The 23,963-nt window shown below is 43.3% G+C and overlaps 1 protein-coding gene across 3 annotated transcripts; it reads left to right on the plus strand.

The window, feature by feature from the left end:
• Nucleotides 1-15: 15 nt before the first annotated feature.
• LOC101276413 (glutathione S-transferase omega-2) lies at nt 16-23,144 on the plus strand. Of its 3 annotated transcripts, XM_033421078.2 has the most exons (8): nt 1,330-2,821; nt 4,021-4,106; nt 6,504-6,725; nt 6,994-7,102; nt 8,779-9,001; nt 9,949-10,050; nt 21,298-21,404; nt 22,855-23,144. In XM_033421078.2, exons 3-8 carry the CDS (start codon nt 6,692-6,694, stop codon nt 23,012-23,014), a joined length of 735 nt encoding a protein of 244 aa, XP_033276969.1. In that variant the 5' UTR covers nt 1,330-2,821; nt 4,021-4,106; nt 6,504-6,691; the 3' UTR covers nt 23,015-23,144. The 3 variants fall into 3 exon arrangements, with proteins under 3 accessions (XP_004265921.1, XP_033276969.1, XP_049552816.1); XM_004265873.4 differs by lacking the exons at nt 1,330-2,821; nt 4,021-4,106 and adding an exon at nt 16-1,318; XM_049696859.1 differs by lacking the exon at nt 1,330-2,821 and having other exon boundaries at nt 2,829-4,106.
• The last annotated feature ends 819 nt before the right edge of the window (nt 23,145-23,963 follow it).

The following is a 23,963-nucleotide window of genomic DNA, read 5'->3' on the forward strand; positions in this document are numbered from 1 at the left end:
TCACCTTCTCTGATTTGACACTATGGCCTTACTGTGGGCTTTCCTCAAGTCCCTCCTGCAGAAATGTAAACACATTTCCTGTCTCAGGATGCTCAAAGGATGCTAAGGGTTCTATCACAGTCCATGCTGAAAACCTCTAAATCACCTCTAGTGAGAGCTGAACTTCAATCTGGATTTCTAACTGCCCATAGGACATTTCCACTTGGATACCGTGTTGTCATTTCAAGAGATGCCCTTTCAAGTTTGTCTTCTGGGTTCTAAGTTAAGAACCTTTCAATTCTCATTCTTTCCTTTCCATCACTGACTCAATTTTACACCTTTCTTCTTACTGTTGTTGCCACTGAAGTCCAGACCCACGTCACCTCAAAGCCAGGTGACTAGGTGGTCTCCTATTTGTTCTCCCAGTCTCCAGTCACTAACCCCTTCAAATCCTTCCTACCAAATCTTATGCTGGGCACACAGAAGGTGTCCCATATATGTAAGTGAATACTGGGAAGACCACCTCCATCAGTTCAGTATATAAGGCTGGATTTCATTCTACAGATGATTCAACTAAGATCCTGAGATTAAGTGAGGCCTTAAGACGCTGGCAGAAAGTTATGCGGAAACACACCCAGCACAGGGCTCTTATATCAGAACTAGGAGGCGGGCTGTCGACCTGCCCCAGTACAGTCTAGTTTCCTGTCCTTATTCTTAAACGTAAGAGCGCGTTAAGAGTCACCTAAGGCTCACCCCTGGATTTCCGATTCGGTAGGGTGGGCCGGGGAGTTCACATTTGAAATGAGTCTTCCGCCCCATGGTGATGCAGGCGACCAGGGGGCAGCACCCTGAGAGGCAGCTGAGAATTGGTTGACTTCACAAACGGCCTCCAGCCGTCCACCTCGGCCGCCACCAACGCCCAGGCTCCGGGCGGACCCATCTCTTCCGCCGTCCGCCTGCCCCACCCGGGGCAGGCTGCGGGCAGACTTCGGTCGGATGTAGACCAGGGGACTGAGGTGCCATGACCAGCCACTACCTGGCTTCCACTTTGGCCAGCCACAGACACCCAAGTGAGGACCCAAGACTCCGGGACCCAGGAGCCTGTAACGCGGCCGCCCATTGGCTCAGCTTGGCACTGCGAGGCCGGGGTACATACAAAGGCTTGGAAGATTGGCTGAAGCTCCGGGCGCTGCGGCCAATTGGCAGATAGGATCGCGTTCTAGGGGGCGGTTTCCGCCTGGGCCCCGCCTCTTCCTGCGGCTCTCTTTCTCCCCATCCGGTTCCGTCGGCCGCGCACCTGGAGGTGCCTCGGACTCGTCTCTCTTTTCACCTGCGCCGGGTGGGTTGTTGCTGCCTGCGTAGCATTTGAAGGGAAGAGGGGTTAGAGGTCAATTTTGAATTTTTCACGAATTTGGGAACCCAGAATAGGAGTGCCAACTTTTAATTTTGCGTAACCGTTTTAAAAGAAAGCTCAACTACTTCACCAAAGTTTCATCAGAGATTTTACCATCAAAAAAAAAAAAAAAAAAGCGCAAGGGCTATAATCTGAGAGTAAGGAACAGGTCTTTAAAGCGAATACCTTTAACTTAAAGGGGAAAAAAAAGTCATTAAATTGTTCTCGTTTTCTGATTTGACTGGAGACAAGTAAAGACGACCCCGTATCACTAATTGTCAGCCCTGCATTGGGCACCACTAATTTAGCTACATTATAGGGCACTGACAGACAGGGGCATTTGGTCCCCAGGAATGTTCTTTCTTGTCAGAACTATGGGTCTTCCCTGCAACATTCAAATAATAAAAATAATAGCTAACGGTTGCTACGTATTAAATGCTTCTCATCCATAGTCAGAATTACTTCAACCCAGACCATACAATGTGTTGGTACCATTAGCTCTGAATTAACAGATGAGAACATCAGGGCATAGAAAGTTGCTGTGATTTGTCCAGGGTCGACCAGTAAATGTTGAAGAGGTGATTTAAACCCAGCCTGAACTCTTTAACAGTCATTCAGACCATTCTTAAAATAAGCGTTTAAATATGCCCCTGCCTCAGACTCTTTATTCATCAACTTTTAAGTTTTGGAGATTGAGCTGAGAGAGGACTGTAGCCACTTTTTTGACACACCACTGTTGTTCCTGGGGTAGGACAGGAAGTGTTGATGTTCCTTTTCGAAACCCAAACAAATCGAAATTTGTTTGATTTTACAAGTGTTTCATTTTGGCTTATTTTAGGATCTTGAAAATCTGCCTTTGCTTATTCAAGTGTTATTATATAAGGTTGTTAATTTCTTTTCTTTGATCCCTTAAGCTATAAAATAGGGACAGGGAAGCAGAATCACGTACTTAAAAAGAAAGTCTCCTTTGACCCTGCTTTCCCCAGTGGGAAGATGCAGTTCCCCCACTGACAACTTTAGTAATCTTATTTAATGTCCCAAAGACATTAGAATACAGGATACTCTCTGATCCTAACTTCTTTGAAATAAGTCCTAAATCTAGACCCGTTTGAAAAAGAGCCTTTTTCCTCACTTGCCTAACTCTTTGAACTTGGTGAATAATAGTGGAACTCCCAGTAACACAATCTGTCATGTAAATTAGGCTTCTGAAATACTAAGAGGAATGTCCTCCAGGTTCTGCCACTATCAGAGATTGGTATGACAAAAAAAAAAATTTTTTTAATTGCAAAATGCACACCCCACTTCCTCTCCTCAAAACAGAGACTCAGGTAAATAAGAGTGAAGAGATTATTATTAATGTGGTGGCACTTTTTTCCTAGAAGGCTTAAGTCATCATCACCCAGGACTGAAGTTCTCCCCATTTTCAAAACAGATGCCGTCATATTTCAGGTAGCTGGAAACCAATTTGGAGTAGGTTTAATATAGCCTTATTACCATTTATTTCTTGAGTGACTCAGTATAATAGAGGTGTAAACATGATATACAAGGAACATTTGCAAAGAGGATTTCAAAGAGGTACTTACTGAGTTTTAGAGAGCAATAGGGTTAAGCTTAAAGGTCATAATTAAAATCTTTCTAGGGAAAGCATAGTGTTCAGTGGTAAGATTAAAAGCCACATTACTGAAAGGTAGCCTGCAGCATTCAACCCATTCAATTGGTATTAAACTGGTAACTGATGAAATAAGCATTCTGAGTTGAATTTTAATTCTAATGTGCTTGGCAAAGCCGAATTGCAGTGCACTTTATCTTTTTGGATATAAAATCAGAATGCACTATGCTATTAAAAATGTGTCCTTATTCACTAGTATTAATCATTAATTTTGAAGTACACTAAACTCTTACTATACTGAGGACGGCCACCTGAACAATTTCATTCGCTACATCAAAACCCTTCAAGTAGGTGCTTAGTGTTCTCATTTTACAGGTGAGGAAGTTGATGGTCAAAGAGGTTAGATAGCTTGCCTAAGTGCCAAAGCCAGGGTTTGAATATAGTGCCCAGTGAGAACTTTGACATAATATTGCTTCCATTCAGAGGAAGAACTTTCCATCCCTTTGTCCATTCTCCCCTGACTACATCAAATAGACTTGCATCATCTCAGAATGTGACTTCCCATATACAGGTATACAGCTGACCCTTGAACAACATGGGTTTGAACTGCAAGGGTCCACTTATGCATGGATTTTTTTCACTAAATATGTACCGCAGTACTATATGATCTGCAGTTGGTTGAATCTGCAGGTTCATAACCACGGATGCAGAGGGCTGACTGTAAAGTTATACTTGGATTTTCTTCTGTGTGGCGGACCAGCACCCTGAAACCCCTAGTTGTTAAGGGTCAGCCATACTTTTAATAAACAGTATTTTCCAACTCTCGGAGTTGCTTTTCTTGAAAAGGTGGGAATGAGGAGACACAACATGAAAGTACATTCTTTTCTGGCATGGTAGAAAGGTGGAGCCAGGAACCTTTTACTTTACAAATGGAATCCTTAGCTTAGCTATTGCTAATCCGGTCATTGTCAGTGTATACCAGGGATGGGCAAACTAAAGCCAGTGGGCTGAGTCTAGCCCACTGCTCATTATTGCACAGTTCAAGAACTAAGAATGGTTGCAAAAAAGCATCAAGTGAAGAATTATGATTTGTGACATGTGAAAATTACGTGGAACTCCTCAATGGTAAGAAATGTCCCTCCCGCCCTGATGCAGGATGCTCAGTAGTCGGGGAGGCTGTGCACGTGTGGGGGTCGGAGGTTAGTGGGAAACCTCTATATATTCGGCTAAATTTTGCTGTGAACCTAAAACTTCTCTAAAAAACAAAGCCTATTAAAATATATATGAAGTTCAAATTCAACGTTCATAAGTAATGTTTTATTGGAACACAGCCACACCCATTTATTTATATATTATCTACGGCTGTTTTCACCCTACAAGGATAGAGTTGAGTAGTTGAGACAAGATGGCTTGAGAAGCCTAAAACATTTACCGTCTTGGCCTTTACAGAAAAAGTTTTCCCATCTCTCGTATAGATGAAGATCCTGGTTAGAGTGCTGCCCCTGGAGTCAAACTTCCAGGCTTCATAGTACCCTTTGCACCTCTTACTAGATGTGAGGCTTTGGACAAGTGACCTAACCTTGCTAGCCTCAGTTTACCGAGGCAAGAATACAACCCTTATAGGACTCTTTTAAGGATTAAATGAGTTAATACACATAAAGCACCTAATCCATGTTAGTATAATTTATTTTGATTTTTGAGAATTTCACATTCCTCATACGGCCTTTCCTTTTAGAATCTGTTTATATTTTCTCTCAACTATTTGAAATATACTTTCTCTATGTGAGCGTTTTATTTGTCTGATCAGGAGGCAGCTCCTTGTCTACCAGAAGCTCTCACATGACATGGTTATGTTGATTGTTCCTATTTTACCCTCCAGTTTGTACTTTTTGATTAAAATTAGCTCCAGAAGAGTAGTTATCTTATTACTTCCTCTGTCTTCCAGATGCAGAACTGCCAGCATGGCAAGTCAAGAACCAGTTTGTCTTTTCCAATGCCAGGCTTCTTGGTGGCATATACGCATTTTCTTTCCAGAGGACATTTATTCATACATTTTGCCATTCCCCAGTTCTTAGAAAGTGACAACTTACCATATCTTACATAAAATCACTCTGAGTAACTTAGCAAAGAATGTAGTCGAGCGACTATTCTGAAGATTTTCAAAGATTCTTATTCAGCAGAAAAAAATGTAAACACAGTTAGCCAAGAATTTCTGGATAGGTTGGAATTCCAAAGACCAAAAGTTGCCCGTTCATAAGCTACATAATTAGGTTCTGGTACTTTAATAAAAGATATTTAGATTCAGCTAACATTTGTTGAGCAGCTATTATGTACTATATCTTTTTTGGGCTTCATGTCCTTTCCACACTGTTGCCAGCTTTAGAGGCCAAGTCAATGAGCCAGACTTCGGACTTTTAAAGTTCTTCAACCCTACTAAATGGTCACTTTGGGCAAATAATTTTCTTTTTCTTTTTTTTTTTTTTTTGGCCACGCTGCGCAGCTTGCGGGATCCTAGTTCCCTGACCAGGGTTAGAACCTGGGCCCCTGGCAGTGGAAGCACTGAGTCCTAACCACTGGACCACCAGGGCATTTCCTATTTTTCTGAGATTATTTTCTAACTTGTAAAATAGGAATAATAATAATAGCTGACTGAGTGGTTGTGGGAATCAAATAAGGTAACCCATGGAAATCATTTAGTCACTGTGAGTGAAACATAATACTTTTATTTCCTTCTTTACCTGTCAACCCCATAAAATGCATTTACAAGCAATTCCCATTTCAGCTCTATCCTGTAAAAATTAAAAGAATTGTATTTCCACCTGCTAAATTTTAGGATCTCAGCTTCTTAAGGTCAGAGCAAAAGATAGCTACCTCCTTTATCTCATGTAGATGGGCGTGCTATCCAAGTGGCCCCTGTATTGCTGGCTGTTCGCAATGTGTCCTTGGTAATTAAAAAGGGTCTTCTCTGAAATTTATACTGGGAGTTGGAAAGAGCTCACAAATTTGTCTTTGCCTCTAGGTATCTTGTTTCTGTTCATCACCAGTTTTTCATAGTTTGAGTAAAATCTCATAAATACGGCCAGAACTAGGGTGAGGCAATGAGGACACAAAATTTAAGGAGACACTTTTAGGGTCGTGCAAGATCTTAACACTAATACGTTTTTCTTCTTATCTGCTAGATCATGAAAAAGTTCGGCCTTATTTTGAAATAAAGTACTCATTATACACAGGGTATGGCCAATTGTCTTAGATAACACGAGAGGGAGGGTTTAGAATGGGAAAGAAAACGTTAGTGTTACCCTGGTCAATTTTTTATTAAACTCCTTTGAAATAAGTGGAGTTTAAATGCCCATTCTTCACGGATTCTTGATGCAGAGAAGAGACGGCACAGGTCGTTGTGAGTTCAAAGCAAGGTGTACTCTTCAGGTGTTTTTTGTTTGTTTTCTGTTGTTTGTTTTTTTTGCTTTTTGTTCTTTCCCCACTCCTGCTACGGCTTCCGAACCTGGGGCTATGTCTCTGCAGGTTGAATAATCCTAGCTGCCATCCTGGATCACTCCCCCTCTACCTCGCCAGTGACCTGTTGCTCCAAAGCTGAATATGGGGCAAGAGGGGAGAGCCGGAGCGCTGCTGTCCTTGGAGCCTGCAGTGGCGGCAGCAAGCCACACGGCCACAACTGTGAGTCTTGGTCGCTGCGCAGACTCCAGGAGAGCATGACTGACGATGCGGCCAGGACCTTGGGGAGAGGTGAGTCCTCTTGACAGCTGTCCGCGGGCTGGGGGCGCCCCGTGGCTGGATGTTGGCTCTGGTGAGGTGGCTGCCGGCCTTGGCCTCCAGACCAGCGTGGCGAGGAGGGACAGGGTTCCTCCGCACAAAAGGCATGTGCAAAAAAAAGGTGTCTTCTCTGGGACATGGGAGACGGAGCACCCGTGGCCCTCTTGGGGTCCTGGGGAGGCGAGTGAGCCCCTTTCCCCTCTGGGCTAATCCGCCTCCCTGTATCCCCCTCCGCCCGCAGGGAGCGCCCCCCCAGGGCCTGTCCCAGAGGGCCTGATCCGCCTCTACAGCATGAGGTTCTGCCCCTATGCGCACAGGACGCGCCTGGTCCTCCAGGCCAAAGGCATCAGGTGAGAAGCAGGTGCGCCCCCGTAGGCGCGTGGGAACGTCTGATATCTGGGGAGCCCTGGTCAGATTTCAGAGGCTCTCTGTGCCTTTCTTCTGAGGCAAAGTCAATAAGCGGTTAGCAAAGGACAGGTTCTTGAGAGTGCCATCCTGAAATGCAGAGACAGGCCTGTGCAGGAGACTTTTAGGGCAGCTCAGAGTAAACTGAATGATGGCTCAGTGAGCTGGTTCCTCCCCTAGAGCTTGTGAAGAAAGGCACCACGGAGGCTACCGGGGCCTTCTCTGACTGCTCTGTCCAGTGTAAACCCCACCCCACCCCAGGCGTCTTCAGGTCAATTCTGTTCTCTTCATTGCGCTTGCAATGTTTTCTTATTTGTTTATCCGTCTTTCCTTTACATCTCCCAGCCCCTCCCCCAACACACATAGAAACACACACTGACACACACACAAATGTAAGTTCTTGAAGGTAGGGACTTGTCTCTCCTATTCATGGGCCAGAAGAGAGCCTGGCACGTAGTAGGTGCTTAAAACTATTTTTTGAATGAATGAACAAATAGTTCCAAACAGTGAAATAGAAGGAACTGCTATCAAAGAGGTGTCCTGAGGTTTCCCACACACCTGATAAATAGGTACACACCCGTTCAGAAGGAATTTTGCAAGACGAGCTCCTGCAAAGGACATCTGGATTTGGAAGGCAGAGCAACTTTGCTGGAATGTGGACGGCTGGATGGACCAGCTCAAAGCCAAGGTGTTGAGAAGTGTTACTCCAGCCTCTTGACTCTGGCTTCGGAGAATCGGTAGTTCGGGAGTTTCGGATTCATGTTAAAGAGATGCAGAGACTAATACAGAGATGTTTTAAAGAAAATTATGTAATTCTGGTCTGTGGAGTTTCTACGGCTTATATTTCCAGGTTCTTCCTTCTTGCTCAATTCTACTTGGCCTTAAGGTTACTTTTTTTTTAAGAAAAATAACAATTGATGTTTTACCCCCAGTGATGAAGTGGCAGCTTAGGAACTGATGTAAATACTTCTTGGGGGCAGGGTTTCTCACCCTCGGCACTGTTGACATTCGGAGCTGGATAGTTCTTTGCTCTGTGTGTTTGGTGAGGGAGGAGCTGTCCTGTGCACTGCTGGATGTCTAACGGCATCCCTGGCCTCTATCCGTTAGATGGCAGTAGAATCCCCTCCCTCCAGTTGTGGCAAACGAAAAATGTCTCCAGATACCAGATTTGTACTTTCAAACTTTAAAATGTACTGAAATCTGTGGCGCCATGGTTAAGCTTGTGAGCTCTGAGTCAGACTGCCTGGCCTCCCATCTCGGCTGTACCACTTCTTAGTGGGTGATATTGGGCAGGAGATTCAACCACAGGGAGGCTTATTTCTCATAGGGGCTGTGTTAAATGTTTTCTTTGCCTCCCCTCCGTTGCTGCTCATCATGATTCCCCGATTCGCTGGGGAATCATGAGGAGCTAATGGGATAAGGCATCGAAAACATCCAGCACATCTTACTGCAGGAATGAAGACGATGTTGTTATGTATTTTTCTTTGTACAAACCTAAATTAAAAAAAAACTCATTGCAAATTTTAATTTTATAGATTGATTGCTTCTGCTTTCAAGATGAGTGTCTGCCTGCCTAAGCCTTTCATTTTTGTTCTGTCCTGTTTTCCCTTTGCTTTGCAAGACATGAAGTTATCAACATTAACCTGAGAAACAAGCCTGAATGGTACTTTACAAAGCACCCTTTTGGCAAAATTCCTGTCCTGGAGAACAGCAAATGTCAACTGATCTATGAATCTGTCATTGCTTGTGAGTACCTGGATGACGCTTATCCTGGAAGGAAGCTGTATCCATGTGACTCTTATGAGCGAGCTCGCCAAAAGATGTTATTGGACCTATTCTATAAGGTATATCCAATTTTTTTTTAAAGCCACTTACACTCTGTTTTACTTTGTATGTCTTTCCCAAACTCCAATCCATTTTAAAAGTCAAATCGTTGGTGAAATTGATATGTTTTAATACACATGTGTGCCTTAGGAGGATAACTGGTGTGGAATTATAGTAAAGCTGTGACCTCTGATATTAAAGGTTAAAGGCTTAGCCGATAGGTACTTTTCCATTTGAACTAGCAGTCTCAAGAGTTACGGTTATGGCATAGTTATGACTGTGTAACTTGAGACAGGAATATTGAAAGAATTGAAAACTGGTGATACTTTAAAGGAACCATTTCCAAGATCCCAGGTTAAAAAAAAAAAAAATTGGGATGTGAAAAAGGTAATGCACAGAAGGAGATTGGCCTTTATGGGGAACAAGAGTGCCAACCATCCAGGAAATGTGTAGAAGAGAGAAAAGGGGGCACCTGTTGATAGTGGGAGAGAATATGATGGAGAAATTTTACGACAGTTCTCTTTGAAAAGAAACAAAAATAACTCAATGATATTAATAGCTGATGTCTGTTGAGCACTTGGATGTGCCAAGCACTGTTCTAACTACCTTATAAAGGTTAACTCGTTTAATCCTCACCACTGCCCTTTAAAGTGGGTATTATTATTGCTCCATTCCTCAGATGAGAACATTGAGGCTTAGAGAGGGTAAGTGCCCTACCCAAGATTGTACAGCATGGAAATAGCTGACCAAGTAAGGAACACCGGAGAGCCCCCTCTAAAACACCTTGTTTACCAGGGTGCTGTGACAAGTGGATTCCTGAAACCACAGAGGTGGCCCTCAGAGGGAGCTGGGGAGCCTGGATGTGGGTGTTGGCCTGTTCAGCTGGAGTGACAAAGCTCTGGCTGCATTTTTAGGCAGAGCAGGAGCCCTCAGACTTCTCCACTAAGAACCTGTGTCCTCTGATCAGGTCCCACATTTGACCAAGGAGTGTCTGATAGCATCGAGATGTGGGAGAGAATGCGCTGATCTGAAGCTAGCCCTGCGTCAGGAGTTCTGCAACCTGGAAGAGGTACAAAACGGGTCCCCCTCCTAGCCAGATGCAGTGGAAGAAGTGATGCAGGTCCCCACCCTGGTCACCCTGGCACCCTCCACTTTCACAGATTTATTCTTTTCCTGCCAGACTTTGACAAGTTCAGTCACTAGGCATCTGATTTTAACTTGTGGGTACTTGCCCTCTGCTAACCTGCTCTGGAACTTTTCTTGAAAATCTGGCAAGGAGTGAGGGAGGGCATGTGATGAATTTCTTCCTTTCCCAGAATCACCACATTCCTTAAGTATCTCTGCACGGATCCTCTAGCTTCTGCCACTGAGTCCAAGGTCTATGTTGGTTAGAGATTGTGTTTGGCTGCTAGTAAAAGGGACCTAACCACTGTAAATTTGTCCTTTAAGGATTTATTCTTTCACACACACACACACACACACACACACACACACACACACACAGGTAAGGTAGTACAGGGCTGTTTTGATGCCTTCTTCATGAAGTTACCAGGGACTGAGGCCTTTTCTCTCTTCCTGTTCTGTTATTTTTGGTGCAAGGCTTGTATACTCAAAATAACAAGAGAGCTGCTAGAACTGCAGCCATCACATCCAAGTCCCAGGTCACAGAAAGGACAACAGAAAGGAAAAAAATGGCAAAAGGCCATACTACTTTAAAGGCTTTCCTGAAAGTCCTACCCCATGACTACTTAAATCTCATTGGCCAGAACTTAGTTGTAGAGTCATAAGTATCTGCAGGGGAGGCTGGGAAATTTAGTCTTTTAGCTGGGAACACCTTGCATAAAATCAGAGTTCTATAATCAAGAAAGAAGGGGAAAGTGTCTATGGGCAAGCAAGGAGCAACGACTGTTATCAGATCCTCCATTAATCTGGAAGTAATGGGGAATTCCCTGGTGGTCCAGTGGTCCAGTGGTTAGGACTCTGCACTCTCACTGCTGAGGGCCTGGGTTCAATCCCTGGTTGAGGAACTAAGATCCCACCAGCCCTGTGGCGAGGCCAAAAGAAAAAATCCAGCAGTAATAGGGCTACTTACCCTGTACATCTAGAATAACCTGGAAGGCGGTTCTTTGACTTCCTTTATCTTTGTTCCAGAAACTGATAAATTCCCCCTATGGGTGGGTTGTAATTCTTTTGGCAGCCAGAGAATGCTATTTTTATCCCCTAAAGGGAAGGCTGATTACTAATATGCTTCCATTTGACCTTTGTTAAGTGGAAGCAGTTCAGTTTATTTACAATGCCAGCTGCCTATCTTAGATTTATACAGTTGCAGTATTTCTGGATGATGAATCGTCATGTGTAAGAAATGTCAGCCTTGGGGCTTCCCTGGTGGCGCAGTGGTTGAGAGTCCGCCTGGTTCGTGCCCCGGTCCGGGAAGATCCCACATGCCGCGGAGCGGCTGGGCCCGTGAGCCATGGCCGCTGAGCCTGCGCGTCCGGAGCCTGTGCTCCGCAGCGGGAGAGGCCACAACAGTGAGAGGCCCGCGTACCGCACAAAAAAAAAAGAAAAGAAATGTCAGCCTTTGGTCCTGAGAACACAGACTGTGGTCTTGACTCCAAGGAGGCAACTAGGATGAGGTAGACTCTTGGATCCTAGACTTGGCTTTACTAGATTACAGAACCTTTGGTAAGGTTCTGGACCTCTCTGTGCCTTGGTTTCCACATTTATAGGGTGAGGGAGTGTTTTAAAACAGAGAGTTTCTGGGTTCTACAGAGGGACCACTGAGTAGGGGAGGTCTGGTGGGTGGTTCCAGGTCCTGCTTCAGCCACACCAGCCCTGCTCTTATCACCGGATTTAACAAGACATCCAATAAGCTCGAATTTGGAGAGGGAGGGGGACCTCTGCTTTCAAAAAGAAGCTTGAAAGCTCTTGCCCATAGAGAATGTTTAAGGTCTTTATTTCAAAGATCAGCTGAACTGATTTTATCATGTCTGGTTACCTTTTTACAGTTAATTGCTGGGCCAGGGAAAGGAGCTGGGAAACAAAACCCTTTAAACTCAGAGATAATTAAAAACACATTTTGAACTGTGTTCCTCCTACTCTGTGTTTGGATGATGGATGAAGTTTGAAAATTACAGATTGCTAAAGAAACGTATAATATTACGACGGAGGCACAGTCCTTTAGCTGGGTTCTTCCAGGGGAAGTGAACCTGTATTTTTGTGCCAGGCATGATGCTACAGGTGCTTTGAATACATCCTCTCATTTAATCTTGCCAACCCTGTCAGATCTAATAAATAGCATCAGTGAAAGCTACCTAAACCAGGGCTGGTTCAAGGACCACTGAGTATTCAGCATTGTTCTACCAGATTTGAATGTAGCTTTTGTCCCTAAAATGTTAGCAGGAATTATAACTACAACAAAGGCAGTATCAGAATCTGAAACATGCCCACTGAGCTTGAATTATTTGATTAATTCCTCTCAATACCAGTGTATTGACTCTAGGAGATTCTAGTGAAATTGAAACTTATCCGAATAATTCTAATAGAGATGGCCCCTCTCTATTAATAGAGATGACGTGTACAATTTTTTCCCATGGTTTTGTACAATCAGGATTTTCTGTGAGTTGAAAATATTTTAAATATCCTTGGGCTTTCTGAGTGATAAACAACTTAAGAGACCAGTGTATAATTTTCTGCCACGTTATCCTCAAGCAAACGGCTCAGTTTAACTTTTGCAGCCTTACACTGACATTTTCTTCTTTTGAAATAAATGCCCTGTTTGACTTTTAAATTTTTCTTTAAAAAAAAGTTTCATCGAAATTAAAGGCTTATTGTGCTTGTTATATAACCATATTTTTCTATGTCATTTTTACAATTCTTTGAGATACATTACTGCTGTTTTTCTTTCTAACCAGCAGGCTCCCCTCTTGCTTTCCTGTTCTGAACATTTTCCTGAGTTTTAAAAACTGCTGGGCTGCCCTTCTCTAACCACACGTTCTGTCTTCAAACCTATTTGCTAGTCTTTACTGAATCATTAATCTCAGCAGCGTAATTTTTTTAAGCTTTAGTTTTTTAATCTTTCTTACTGACTTTCATTTCAAAATAGCACCTGATCCCATCTTTCTTTTATCTTTGTGGATTGGAATGTTGGCAGAACCTCTCAGCTGTTCTTTTTTCGGGTGGCAGTGCCTTCATTCTAAATATTTTCATTATGGAAGTAGTCCAGTCAAGTCTAAGTTCAGTGAAGGACAGGATTCAGCCAGATTCCAGTCACTCCCCATCTCTTCCCAACCCTCCCAGTTATAGGCAACTACTAATTTACTTTCTTTCTCTATGGATTTACCTGTTTTGGACATTTCATATACATGGAATCATTTAACGTTAGCCTTCCATGTGCTTCTTTTACTCAGTGTAATGTTTTCAAGTTTCATCCTTTACTCCTTTTCATGGCTTAGTAGTATTTCGTTGTATGGATACACCAACCTTGTTTATCCACACATCAGTTGATGGATACTTGGGTTGTTTCCACTTTTTGGCTCTTATGAATAGTGTTGCTGTGAACATTCATTTATGAGATTTTGGCTCAGACATATGTTGTCAGTTCTCTTGGATTTGTTAGCTAATTCAGCATGTCCACCTACGTGCCATTTTTTGGTTGTAATCACCATTCCTCCACATTAGGGAACTGGTTATCTTCTAGTCACCGTGGCTACTTGAGCAGTTTTAGTGCTGCTAGTTTGGTAACTTAATTCATTGTCCAATTCTGACAGCTGCTTTTTAGGTAAACTAATATTTGCTGTATTTCTTTTAATAAACTTCCTCTATACCTTCTCCCACCATGTAAACAATAGAATAATAGTTCTTCTTGTTATTTAAAAATTAATTTTACTCATCTTTGATTATAAAGTAATACTTGTTCATTAGAGAAAGTTTGGAAAATACAGAAAAATATAGAAACTAAGAAAAGAAATTCATAATCCCACTACCCAGAAACAACCACTGTTATTATTTTTTCTCTCCTTTTCTTATGTATATTATTATGTAGTTGAAATTGTACTGTATATAGAACTTGGTTACCATTATGACATAAGAATTTTTCCCATATTTTAATAAACTCTATAAATGCTTATTTATGGGTATAAGGGTGTTTATTAGAGCAGCCTTATTTGTTATGGTGAAAAATTATAAACCTTAATGTACATTAGATAGGGAATGGTTAAATGAAGGCTTCCCTGTGGCGCAGTGGTTAAGAATCCGCCTGCCAATGCAGGGGCCACGGGTTCCAGCCCTGGTCCGGGAAGATACCACAAGCCGCGGAGCAACTAAGCCTGTGCGCCACAACTACTGAGCCTGCGCGCCTAGAGCCCGTGCTCTGCAACAAGAGAAGCCACCGCAATGAGAAGCCCGCGCACAGCAACAAAGACCTAACGCAGCCAAAAATAAAATAAATAAAATTTTAAAAATTTATATAAAAAAGGAATGAGGTAGATCCATGTGTACTGAGATGAAAAGATTGCCTAGAAATATTAAGTGAATTACACAGTAATACAAGTGATATGATCCAATTTTGTAGAAGAAAACAAAACTTAACTATATATGCATATATATATACATGTAAATAAACGCCTGGAAAAATGTCTGGAGAGACACACATCAGACTCCTACTGGTGACCGCTACTGGGAAGGGGATTAGCACTGGTGTGGGAAAGAAAAGTGGTTAAGAGCAGGGATCGGAAGGGAGAGTCTTTACCTTTTATGCTGCTTTCTGTGTTTGAATTTTTTTAAAATAATGAGAATGTATTTCTCTATTAGATGTGTAATTATTAAAGATGGAAAAAAATCACTTTTCATTCTGCATAATTTACCATATGTATAAGCCATAGTTATTTATCCAGCAACACTCATTAGAGTTATTTAGTTTGTTTCAGTTGCTTACTGATGTGAATGATGCTGCCAGGAACAGCAGCTTCTTTGCATAAAAATCCTTTTCTCTATTTTAGAATATGTCCTTAGGCTGCACTTCCAGGAGTGGAGTTACCAGATCAAAGGGTATGACCACTTTAGAGGCTGGAGCTGGATGTTGCTAAATTGCTTCCTCCAAGACATGTGCTGTATACCCCCCACCCTCAGTGTATGGAAAATGCCCTTTGTATCATCCCCTTTTCACTGTTGGGAGATTTCATTTAAAAAGATATTTGCCTGTTTTGAGAAACAATAGTTTCTCATCGTTGATTTAATGTATATTTCTTAGATTGCTAGTGAGGTGGTAGATTTTCCCCCAAAGTATTCCATCTCTTCGTGTTTTATTTATGAAAATGGTCTACTACCCATCTGTCAAGGTCTTACTGATTTTCCTTGTTGATTTATTTTTTTAGAGTTCCTTATATATAAAGGATATTGGCCTGTTTCTAAGGCACATTTTTTGGTTTTGTTTTAACTTTTTGTCTTTGTTTTGTACATATATAAATATAACATTATTGTTCTATAAGTCTTTCCTGTTGTGATTTCTTCTGATACTTTTATACATAGGACATCCTCTCCTCCTTCAGAGATTTGATATTCATTTATATTTTCATCCACCACCCATCACTTTAAAGATATTTGACTTGTCAAGACTTACCCAACTAGCTTTTCCCCCCTACTATCTTACAAATATATTTTGACAAAAGAATTAAGCCCGTGAAAAGGATTCCAGGATAGAATTTTCAGGGTGGTCCTTTGATCCCCCCAAATGTTGACAGGTTGCATTCCGAATCTTCACAGGGAGCACCAGGTCGTAAGTGGTGGTCAGTAGGAGCGGCGTGTTCTGCACAGACCCTACTTCTCAGGCTTCTTTCTAGAGAAGTGGCTTTATTTATACTCTAAGTTTGTTCTATACCCTTGGTTTGTTTTAAAGGGAATCAGTTCATCTTCGTTAGCTCAGCCTCAGCTATAGTATGTCAATGTAGCAGGGACCTGAAATTTGAAATCTTGAGAATCTCCCCCTTGTCTTATATGAACTTAAAAGATTTCTGCCCTGGAGTTGAGTACTTTGCTTCTGCTTCTGGATAAGGGCCTGCATTGCTGATGTACCAGCAAGTGGCTTTGTGTATTTTATTGGGGGAGGGGGGTCTGCTTCATTTTTTTTTTTAATAAATTGCTATTTTATTTTTAAAATTTATTATTTATTAATTTACTTATTTGTGGCTGCACTGGGTCTTTGTTGCTGCATGGGGGCTTTCTCTAGTTGCGGCGAGCAGGGGCTACTCTTCATTGCGGTGCGCGGGCTTCTCACTGCGGTGGCTTCTCTTGTTGCAGAGCACGGACTCTAGGCACGCGGGCTTCAGTAGTTGTGGCACGCGGGCTCAGTAGTTATGGTGCACGGGCTCAGTTGCTCCGCGGCATGTGGGATCTTCCCGGACCAGGGCTCGAACCCGTGTCCCCTGCATTGGCAGGCAGATTCTTAACCACTGTGCCACCAGGGAAGTCCCGGGTCTGCTTCTTAAGAACTATTTCCATCAAGAAAAACCTCTTTCTTTCTCCTCCAACCAGGACAGCAGCACCCGCTGAGAGCCACCAAGCTGTCCTGGTTAGAGGTCCGGGATTTGTCGGCTGTGGTGTAAATGACCACGTGCAGGGCAAGTGGCCAAGTCAAGGTCTAAAGTGCAGTTATTGAAGCTGCACTTGAGAGTCCAAGATTGTAGACTGAAGCTTTTTAGAATGCTTGGTTTGAGGAAGTCTGGGCTTTGCTTCTCTTTACAATCTTGCTCCTTAAAAAAATTTTGCAGATTTCCTTTTCCTCCTTGTTGAACCTCCTGGCGGGGAAGCCACGGCCAGTGAGCCTCACCACGATGGCCACGAGGGAGAGCCCTGCGCCGCGCACTTCTTCCTTCTACGTGCGCTCTAGCACGAACCTCCTTTCATCCACCTGGGGGAGCCCAAGAGGCCTTCGCAGTAGATGAGTGGCCCTTCCAGGCTTTTCAAGTTTGGGGTGGAAGTAGCGATACTCACGTCTCACCAAGCAGTCCCTCCCTCTTGATTTGCATGTTCACTCCTAACCCCTTGTCACATCTAAAAGCAAGAAAAGGATCTGTAGTCATTTTTCAGTGAAGTGGAGAACAGAAAAGTTTTAAAATTAGAGTTTTCTACTATTCCAGAGCATCAAATGGCTTTCCCTAAAATATCTCAATTCTTAACCTGAATTGAAGATGTGTGAACACTTTAAGGAAGCCTGAGGGCTTGAAGCTAGAGGCTCAGTTCCCTCCCCAGGCCATGCATGGCCTTGTGGGGATGTCTAGGGCCTTGGTGCAAAAGTGTCTTCTCTAAGCAGGCCATCTTGCCTTGCTTGACGATACCAAGGACAATAGTTCTGAGAGTGAGGGAGTCCATCATGAGAAAAGCTATTCAACATTAAGAATGGCCAATATCATTATATGTGGCAGGTGGGTGACAGGAATAACTCAAAACAGTTTTTTTAAATGACATTGGATATTAACATAAGCACTGCTAAGTGGGTCGAGATGTAACCACAGCTTCCTGTTTTGTTTCTGATGACAGAACACTTAGGAACGATAAGACATTGGACATTAAGACGGTCGGTTTATTTTTAATTCTGAGTATCTGAAAATTTGTCAGAGCAGATAATTGGCTGTGAACAGGGACTTAGTTTAAACTGAGAACACAGAAGAACTCTTTTGAGTCAAGTTGCCTGAAGACCTTCTTATCCATGGAATGAAATAGGAAGGAGAGAATTTTGAAAAGTTCCTTTGCCATGATTGTGTCACACTTCTTGGTTAGTTAGCTGCTCTGGCAGAGCCCCTGACAGAGAGACTGAGAAAGAGGAAAACTGAGGGGGAAGTTCTCACAGGGATGCTCAGAGCTGAGCCAGTCCTTGGATGTAGAGGGAAAGAGGCTTTCAGAGTTTGCTGATTCTAAGCTTTTTGCTGCTACATAAATTTTAAGAACAGGCAAAGAATTCACAAGAGACTTGGGGAAGCCTCTGTGATTAGAGTCATCATACATACATATCTGAAGTTGAATGACACAGGGTTGACGCTAGTCTGGGACTTAGGAGAATGATGTTTTTGTCTCAGCTCTGGCACTAACCAGAGAGCCCTCTTACTTCCCTGTGTTGGAGTTTCCTCCTCTGTAAGTGAGAGTCTCTTGTGCTTCCACGCAGGAGACAAGAATCAGCTCACCAGCATGTTTTCCTCTCCACTTGAACTGCCAGGAAACTCAAGTCAAATCCAAAGCTTTATTTATTAAAGAACTCTGCAGGAGCCTTGGCTTGATGTCTTGAGACCGTTTTCCTTCCTTATTTTGACCTTCTGTTCTAGCTTTTACTTTCCCTGATCTTAGCATGGTATTATTTTTCATATTTAATATTTTAGTGTACACGTTTTTGTACACTGCAACTCTAATCCTTTGTGTAATGAGCATAGTATAAATAAATGGAAAAATGGAAGGGGAGTCACACTAGAAGAATCCCAGTGGCCCTTCCAGTACTGAAGTTCTGTGATTCTAAGCAGACAAGTCATTTCACGTGTCCGGAAAGTCTCAGGTTTGCAGAGGAGGGAGCTCTCCTACTTAAGATCCTGAAGACCGTAATAAACCTCCAAGGAGGCCTGGCCAGGTTGTGCTCCTGGGTTACTGCAATGTGTCTGTAGGGGAGCCAGCACTTTGTGCTGGTTTATAGGAAGACTGCTTCTCTGTTGGGATTTTTAGACTTGCTCTGTATGAAATCTGGTGGAGAAATGCTTGTTTGAGGCAGGGCTCAAGAATCTACAGCTGTATCAAGAACTCCAAGGAATTTTAATGTCACACTTGGATTAAAGAAAGTCCGAGGGAACGTGTAAATGTATTTCAGGGGCGAGGGAGAGGCTGGCAGAAGATAATTGATGCCTCATTCATTTCATCCATATGCTTATCTTGACTTTTTATTGTACCAAGCACCTTGATAAGGCTTAAATTGCTTTATGAGTGTTTATATAAAAATTGATTGTACCTATAAGATCATATATATTCAAAGGCAGACTCCTACTCTGAGTAAATGAAAAACTTGAAAAATATATACTAAATAAACATCAATTACTAAGCAGCTATTCATTTTCAAAGTATCTCATCACTTTACCAAAGGACTCATCATGGGTTCTAGTAAATGTCCATATGTGGTCTGTTTCGACAAGGACTTTCTCAAGAGTACCTCTGCTATGTAAAGCAGAAGAGTTATATAGAAGTTCCAGAGTCCATCAGTTTAGATTCAGTTCTCGTTTGTGCCATGAAAGGCCAATAAGAAGCTGGAGGTATACGTTTCAAAGCCAGTGATAAAAGTTTGGGTGATTACTGTCTGTTCCTGAACATAAAGAAGGTTTGGGGCTTTCTGGAATCCATAAAAACTGAATAATTTGTTCCTTTCCCCTGTAAATCAGGACTTATTTACACATGACTGAAAATCGCCTCTGTTTTGAGTTTTCATTGGCCAGATTCTTCCGCTTTAGTACCATCTTGTGAGTTTCTTCGAACAAAGTGATGCCACCTAACATTTTTTCAGACTTTCAGGACACTAGTCAGGGGGGTCTCCTCTATGCCATACTGGGAGGTAATGAAGACATAGACTTTAGGGCACCAAGATTTGCTTTCTCCTCTGAGAAGGATGGCAGGTGGAGGATCCCATTGATCTTTTCTATTGGGGAAGGATTTGCTTTCTGTAGATGTAACCTCTGGGGGGGTCTCTGTGCTTTCTGATCACGAGAGCTCATGTATATTCATGCATGATTCCGTCACTCCTCACCATAACCTCTGAGGAGGGCACTAACATTACCACCATTATACAGATGAGAAAAATGAGGCTTGGAGGAGGAGGTGGGTAAGTTGCCCTGGGTTCCATGTTGAATGAGACGTAGAGCCCAAGGTAGGATCAGGTCTGCTGGTACCAGAGCTCATTCTTTTTTTTTTTTTGTACATTTATTTATTTATTTATTTTTGGCTGCATTGGGTCTTCGTTGCTGTGCATGGGCTTTCTATAGTTGCAGCGAGCCGGGGCTACTCTTCGTTGCGGCTTCTCATTGCGGTGGCTTCTCTTGTTGCGGAGCACGGCTCTAGGCACGCGGGATTCAGTAGTTGTGGCATGTGGGCTCAGTAGTTGTGGCTCACGGGCTTTAGAGCGCAGGCTCAGTAGTTGTGGAGCACAGGCTTAGTTGCTCTGCGGCATGTGGGATCTTCCTGGACCAGAGCTTGAACCCGTGTCCCCTGCATTGGCAGGCAGATTCTTAACCACTGCACTACCAGGGAAGTCCCCAGAACTCATTCTTAACTTCAGCCCTAGACTACATCATAGAGGCAACAAGCTGTCCTGGAGTACAAAGAATCAAGCCTGAGAAATAAGGACACAGTAATCTAGATCTACACCTACGGGGAAGTATTTAGTTGATTATGCTTTTCGTGGGTCAAAGAGAGTCTTTTGCTTGATTTAACTAGGTAACTAGCGTCATACGTTTCTCTGTGGGAAGACCTGGCCCAGCAAAACCTCTGCTAAGCACTGTTGCTTTTTAAATTCTCAAGTACCTTTCCCCCCCCACTGTCTTTGGCTATCTCTCCGTCAAGAGTTTATCTGTTTTCTTGATGATTCATCTATCCAGGTTGATTTGTCCCATTTGGGAATGCAAAATTTTATTTTAATGTAAAAAGTTGATAGTGTTGGGTGGCCAATCCATGTGAAGTTCAAAGAGCTCAAATAAACAAAGAAAATATGATAGAAAGAGAGTGTTGGGATTTGAGCGAGCCCATTAGATAGCCCTGCTCTTCCCTGCCTTAGTTTTGAATTGATTGAGAAACAAGGCAGAAGAGGAAGATGTGTGGAGACTGTGGTATCCCCTTTATTACAGATAAAGTGGACCCTGGAGAATGGGGTCACAACTGCAACAAGTGGGGTTCCTAATGTGGCCCCTCCCTCCCAGTAACAGGCAGTGATGGTCTCTAGGGGCAGGGCCCCCTCTCCAGGGGCTGAGCTCATCCCTGGAAAGCTTAGCACAGGGAGGAACCTGTTCTAGGCTGAGAAGGAGTGGCTGGGCTGGGCTGTCCTTCAAAATCCTCCAGTCAGATGAGCTGCACGAATGCCCCAGTGTTGAAAGGAGGGCAGGACTGAGCATGCCAGGAGTACGACCCTAAAGGAGGTGGAAGAAAACTCAGGAAAAGGGAAGACGCATTCACCTAACAAAATGGAAGGAGAATCAAAGTCTTGGTTCTCCTTCTTTGGGAATTAATTTGATATTTGTACTTAGTGTCTATAAATACATTAGTATATAGGTAAATTAACTTGCTTTTGCTCTGTTTAAACTTTCAGATTCTTGGCTATCAGAACACAGTCTTCTTCGGTGGTGACTGTATATCCATGATTGATTACCTCTTTTGGCCTTGGTTTGAGCGGCTGGATGTATATGGAATAGCTGAGTAAGACATTTAACTGTGTGGTTGTGGATTCCTAGGGTCGCCCTAGTGCTTGAAATGGTCTGTGTGCCATTTGTCCTTCTCTGGACATGTGACACATGTGAATGTGAAACACAGTCGGGTTTTAAACTATGTGTTTCCTTGTTCAAAATGCATCTGTGCTCTTATGCCACTAACTGTGGACCCAAACTTTACCCATATTTCTGCTGATAAGACTGTGTCCGAAAGCCTCCTGCCATGCTCCAGAGCCTGCTGTCCTCAACACCCACCCAGCACAGGCCGGTGGTGAACACAGAAGCAGGGGAAGGGTCTCAGTCACAGGGTTTTGGCACCTTGTCTGCAGCTTCCTCGGTGGCCCTGCACCTGGTCCTGCTGTGTCACCCAGCGGATCCTACACACCTTACTCCTCACACCTTTGTTCCCCAAGGAATCGTTCCCCAGATAGGCAGACCCTTCAAAAAATAAATGATTTTTAAAGTAATATATGCTTGATGTTATACAAACAAACAAAATGGCCAGCCATACGCCATGGGAGTGTAGGGATGTTTAAGGTAGAAGAAATGACCTGGTAGACTCAGGGAGGCTTCATAGGAGCCCTGGGCAGAACATGTGCTTTGTTCCCACGATGCTCACAGGAGAGGCTGAACTTGTGCTGGCTCTGCTCTCACGCCAGCCGGTTGCATGGTGGGTGCCGGCCACTCCGGTGTTTGGGAATCCAGTCCTGCAGAGGTAGAACCGCGTCTCCTTCATAATGCACACACTTGAGTCTTCCCAGGAGGCATCTCCTGTGCGTCTCACTTAGGGAAGTTCAGATATAACAAACTTGGATATTTAAAACTATGTCACACCATAAACTTTACAAAAACCTGTCCCTTCTGGGAACAGAGTGTTGAACCACATATTAGGAACCCTCACCTCTTCTCCTGGGTTTTACACTAACAAGTTTATTGCCTGGGCAAGTCACTTTACAGATCCTAGACCTAAACATCCTGATGGGTCTTTGAAAGGACCCAGTCAGCTCCATTATTTCAAGGTTTAATGATTGTTTTACTCATTGCTTTCCAAAAAAAGTGCTTTTGGAAACTACTTGTCTTTATTTTTTTCAAGCCTCCTAAAGTAAAATCTGAGAATGACAGAAGGACGTATCTTTCAGGGGGTTGTCTTTTTGTTGGCAAACAGTGAAGCTCAGATACCTTATTTCCCCAGAGCACTCAGTCCACAAGCATGTTAACCGCAGGGTTAAAAGCAACAACTTTTGCAATTCTAAAGCACACACAGCCATTCCAAGAATTAGATTTTCCTCCAGTAAGTGATTATGCTCAGTTGATAGTAAGGTAACTGAGATAACTTTATTGCCCCAGTAAATCCATTTCTTGTAGCTTGTAAGTCTAAAAAGTGATCCATGCCCCCTTTTGCCCTTTAGCCGTGCTAACGATTCTCTCCTGTCCTGCAGCTGTGTGAACCACACCCCCGCGCTCCGGCTCTGGATCGCAGCCATGAAGCAGGACCCCACAGTATGTGCTCTTCTCATAGATAAGAACATCTTCCTCGGCTTCTTGAATCTCTATTTTCAGAACAACCCCGATGCCTTTGACTATGGGCTAAGTTGCTGAGCCTTGCAGTCCACCCATTCACCACCCAGAATTCCCAAGCATGTCGTGATTCTGCACTAGCACTTGTTTGGGTGGGGCAGTCAATCTCTGTTCATTTTCTCTGAGGTTCCCAATAAACATGGAGACAGAATCATTTCTGATAATCATTTGTATGGCTCCTCTAGCCCACAGCGTCCAGTGATTCTCTAGAAATCTCAGTGCTAGATTGTCCAGGGACATTTTGAGAGCCTGTGTGCCTCCCAGTTCCACGGTTATCGACCCGGTTTGACCTCCAGGTTGTTGGTGTTGAGGTTCAAGGCCGCTCCATCACTGGTGCTTGTCACTACAGATGGCACACCCTCCACAACTTCCTGGGAAGAAAATGCTTGCAGTCCAAATACTCTCCCTTTGGCAAGTGAAAGCTGCAGTCCCTGTGGGTGTGCGCGAGTTTCATTCTCCCTCAAACTTTGGCTGTGGGCCCGGGAGGCACCGAGGGTCCTGTGACTGAAAGAATTCCAAAGCAGGAAATTAAACACCCATTATCACCCTGGACTACCGACGTCAGAATATCACCGGTGCTGTCAGGGCTCAGGATGGCTCACAAAATGTTCTATAGCCAACATCCTGCCTTAAAAAAGGACACACATCCCAAACCCAGTCAGAGGTAAAGGTCACTCTGTTGGATTTGCGTCACAGACGCTTTCAATTCATCCCAACACATGCCTCTGGTTGCCTGTTGTGTACCAAGCCTGGGCTGTGTGGGTGATAAAGATGACAAAGACAAAGGAGCCCCTGATCTCTCCAGTCATCTTGGTTGAGATTTTAAACGTAGAGCTTTTGGAGCTGCTTGTCTTGCAGTGGGAATGCTTCTCTTTTTTAAAAAATTATTTTTAATTGAAGTATAGTTGGTTTACAGTGTTGTGTTCATTTCAGGTGTACAGCAAAGTGATTCGGTTCTACATGTATATAT

This window comes from Orcinus orca, chromosome 14, assembly GCF_937001465.1.
Source record: "Orcinus orca chromosome 14, mOrcOrc1.1, whole genome shotgun sequence".
Classification (NCBI taxonomy): domain Eukaryota; kingdom Metazoa; phylum Chordata; class Mammalia; order Artiodactyla; family Delphinidae; genus Orcinus; species Orcinus orca.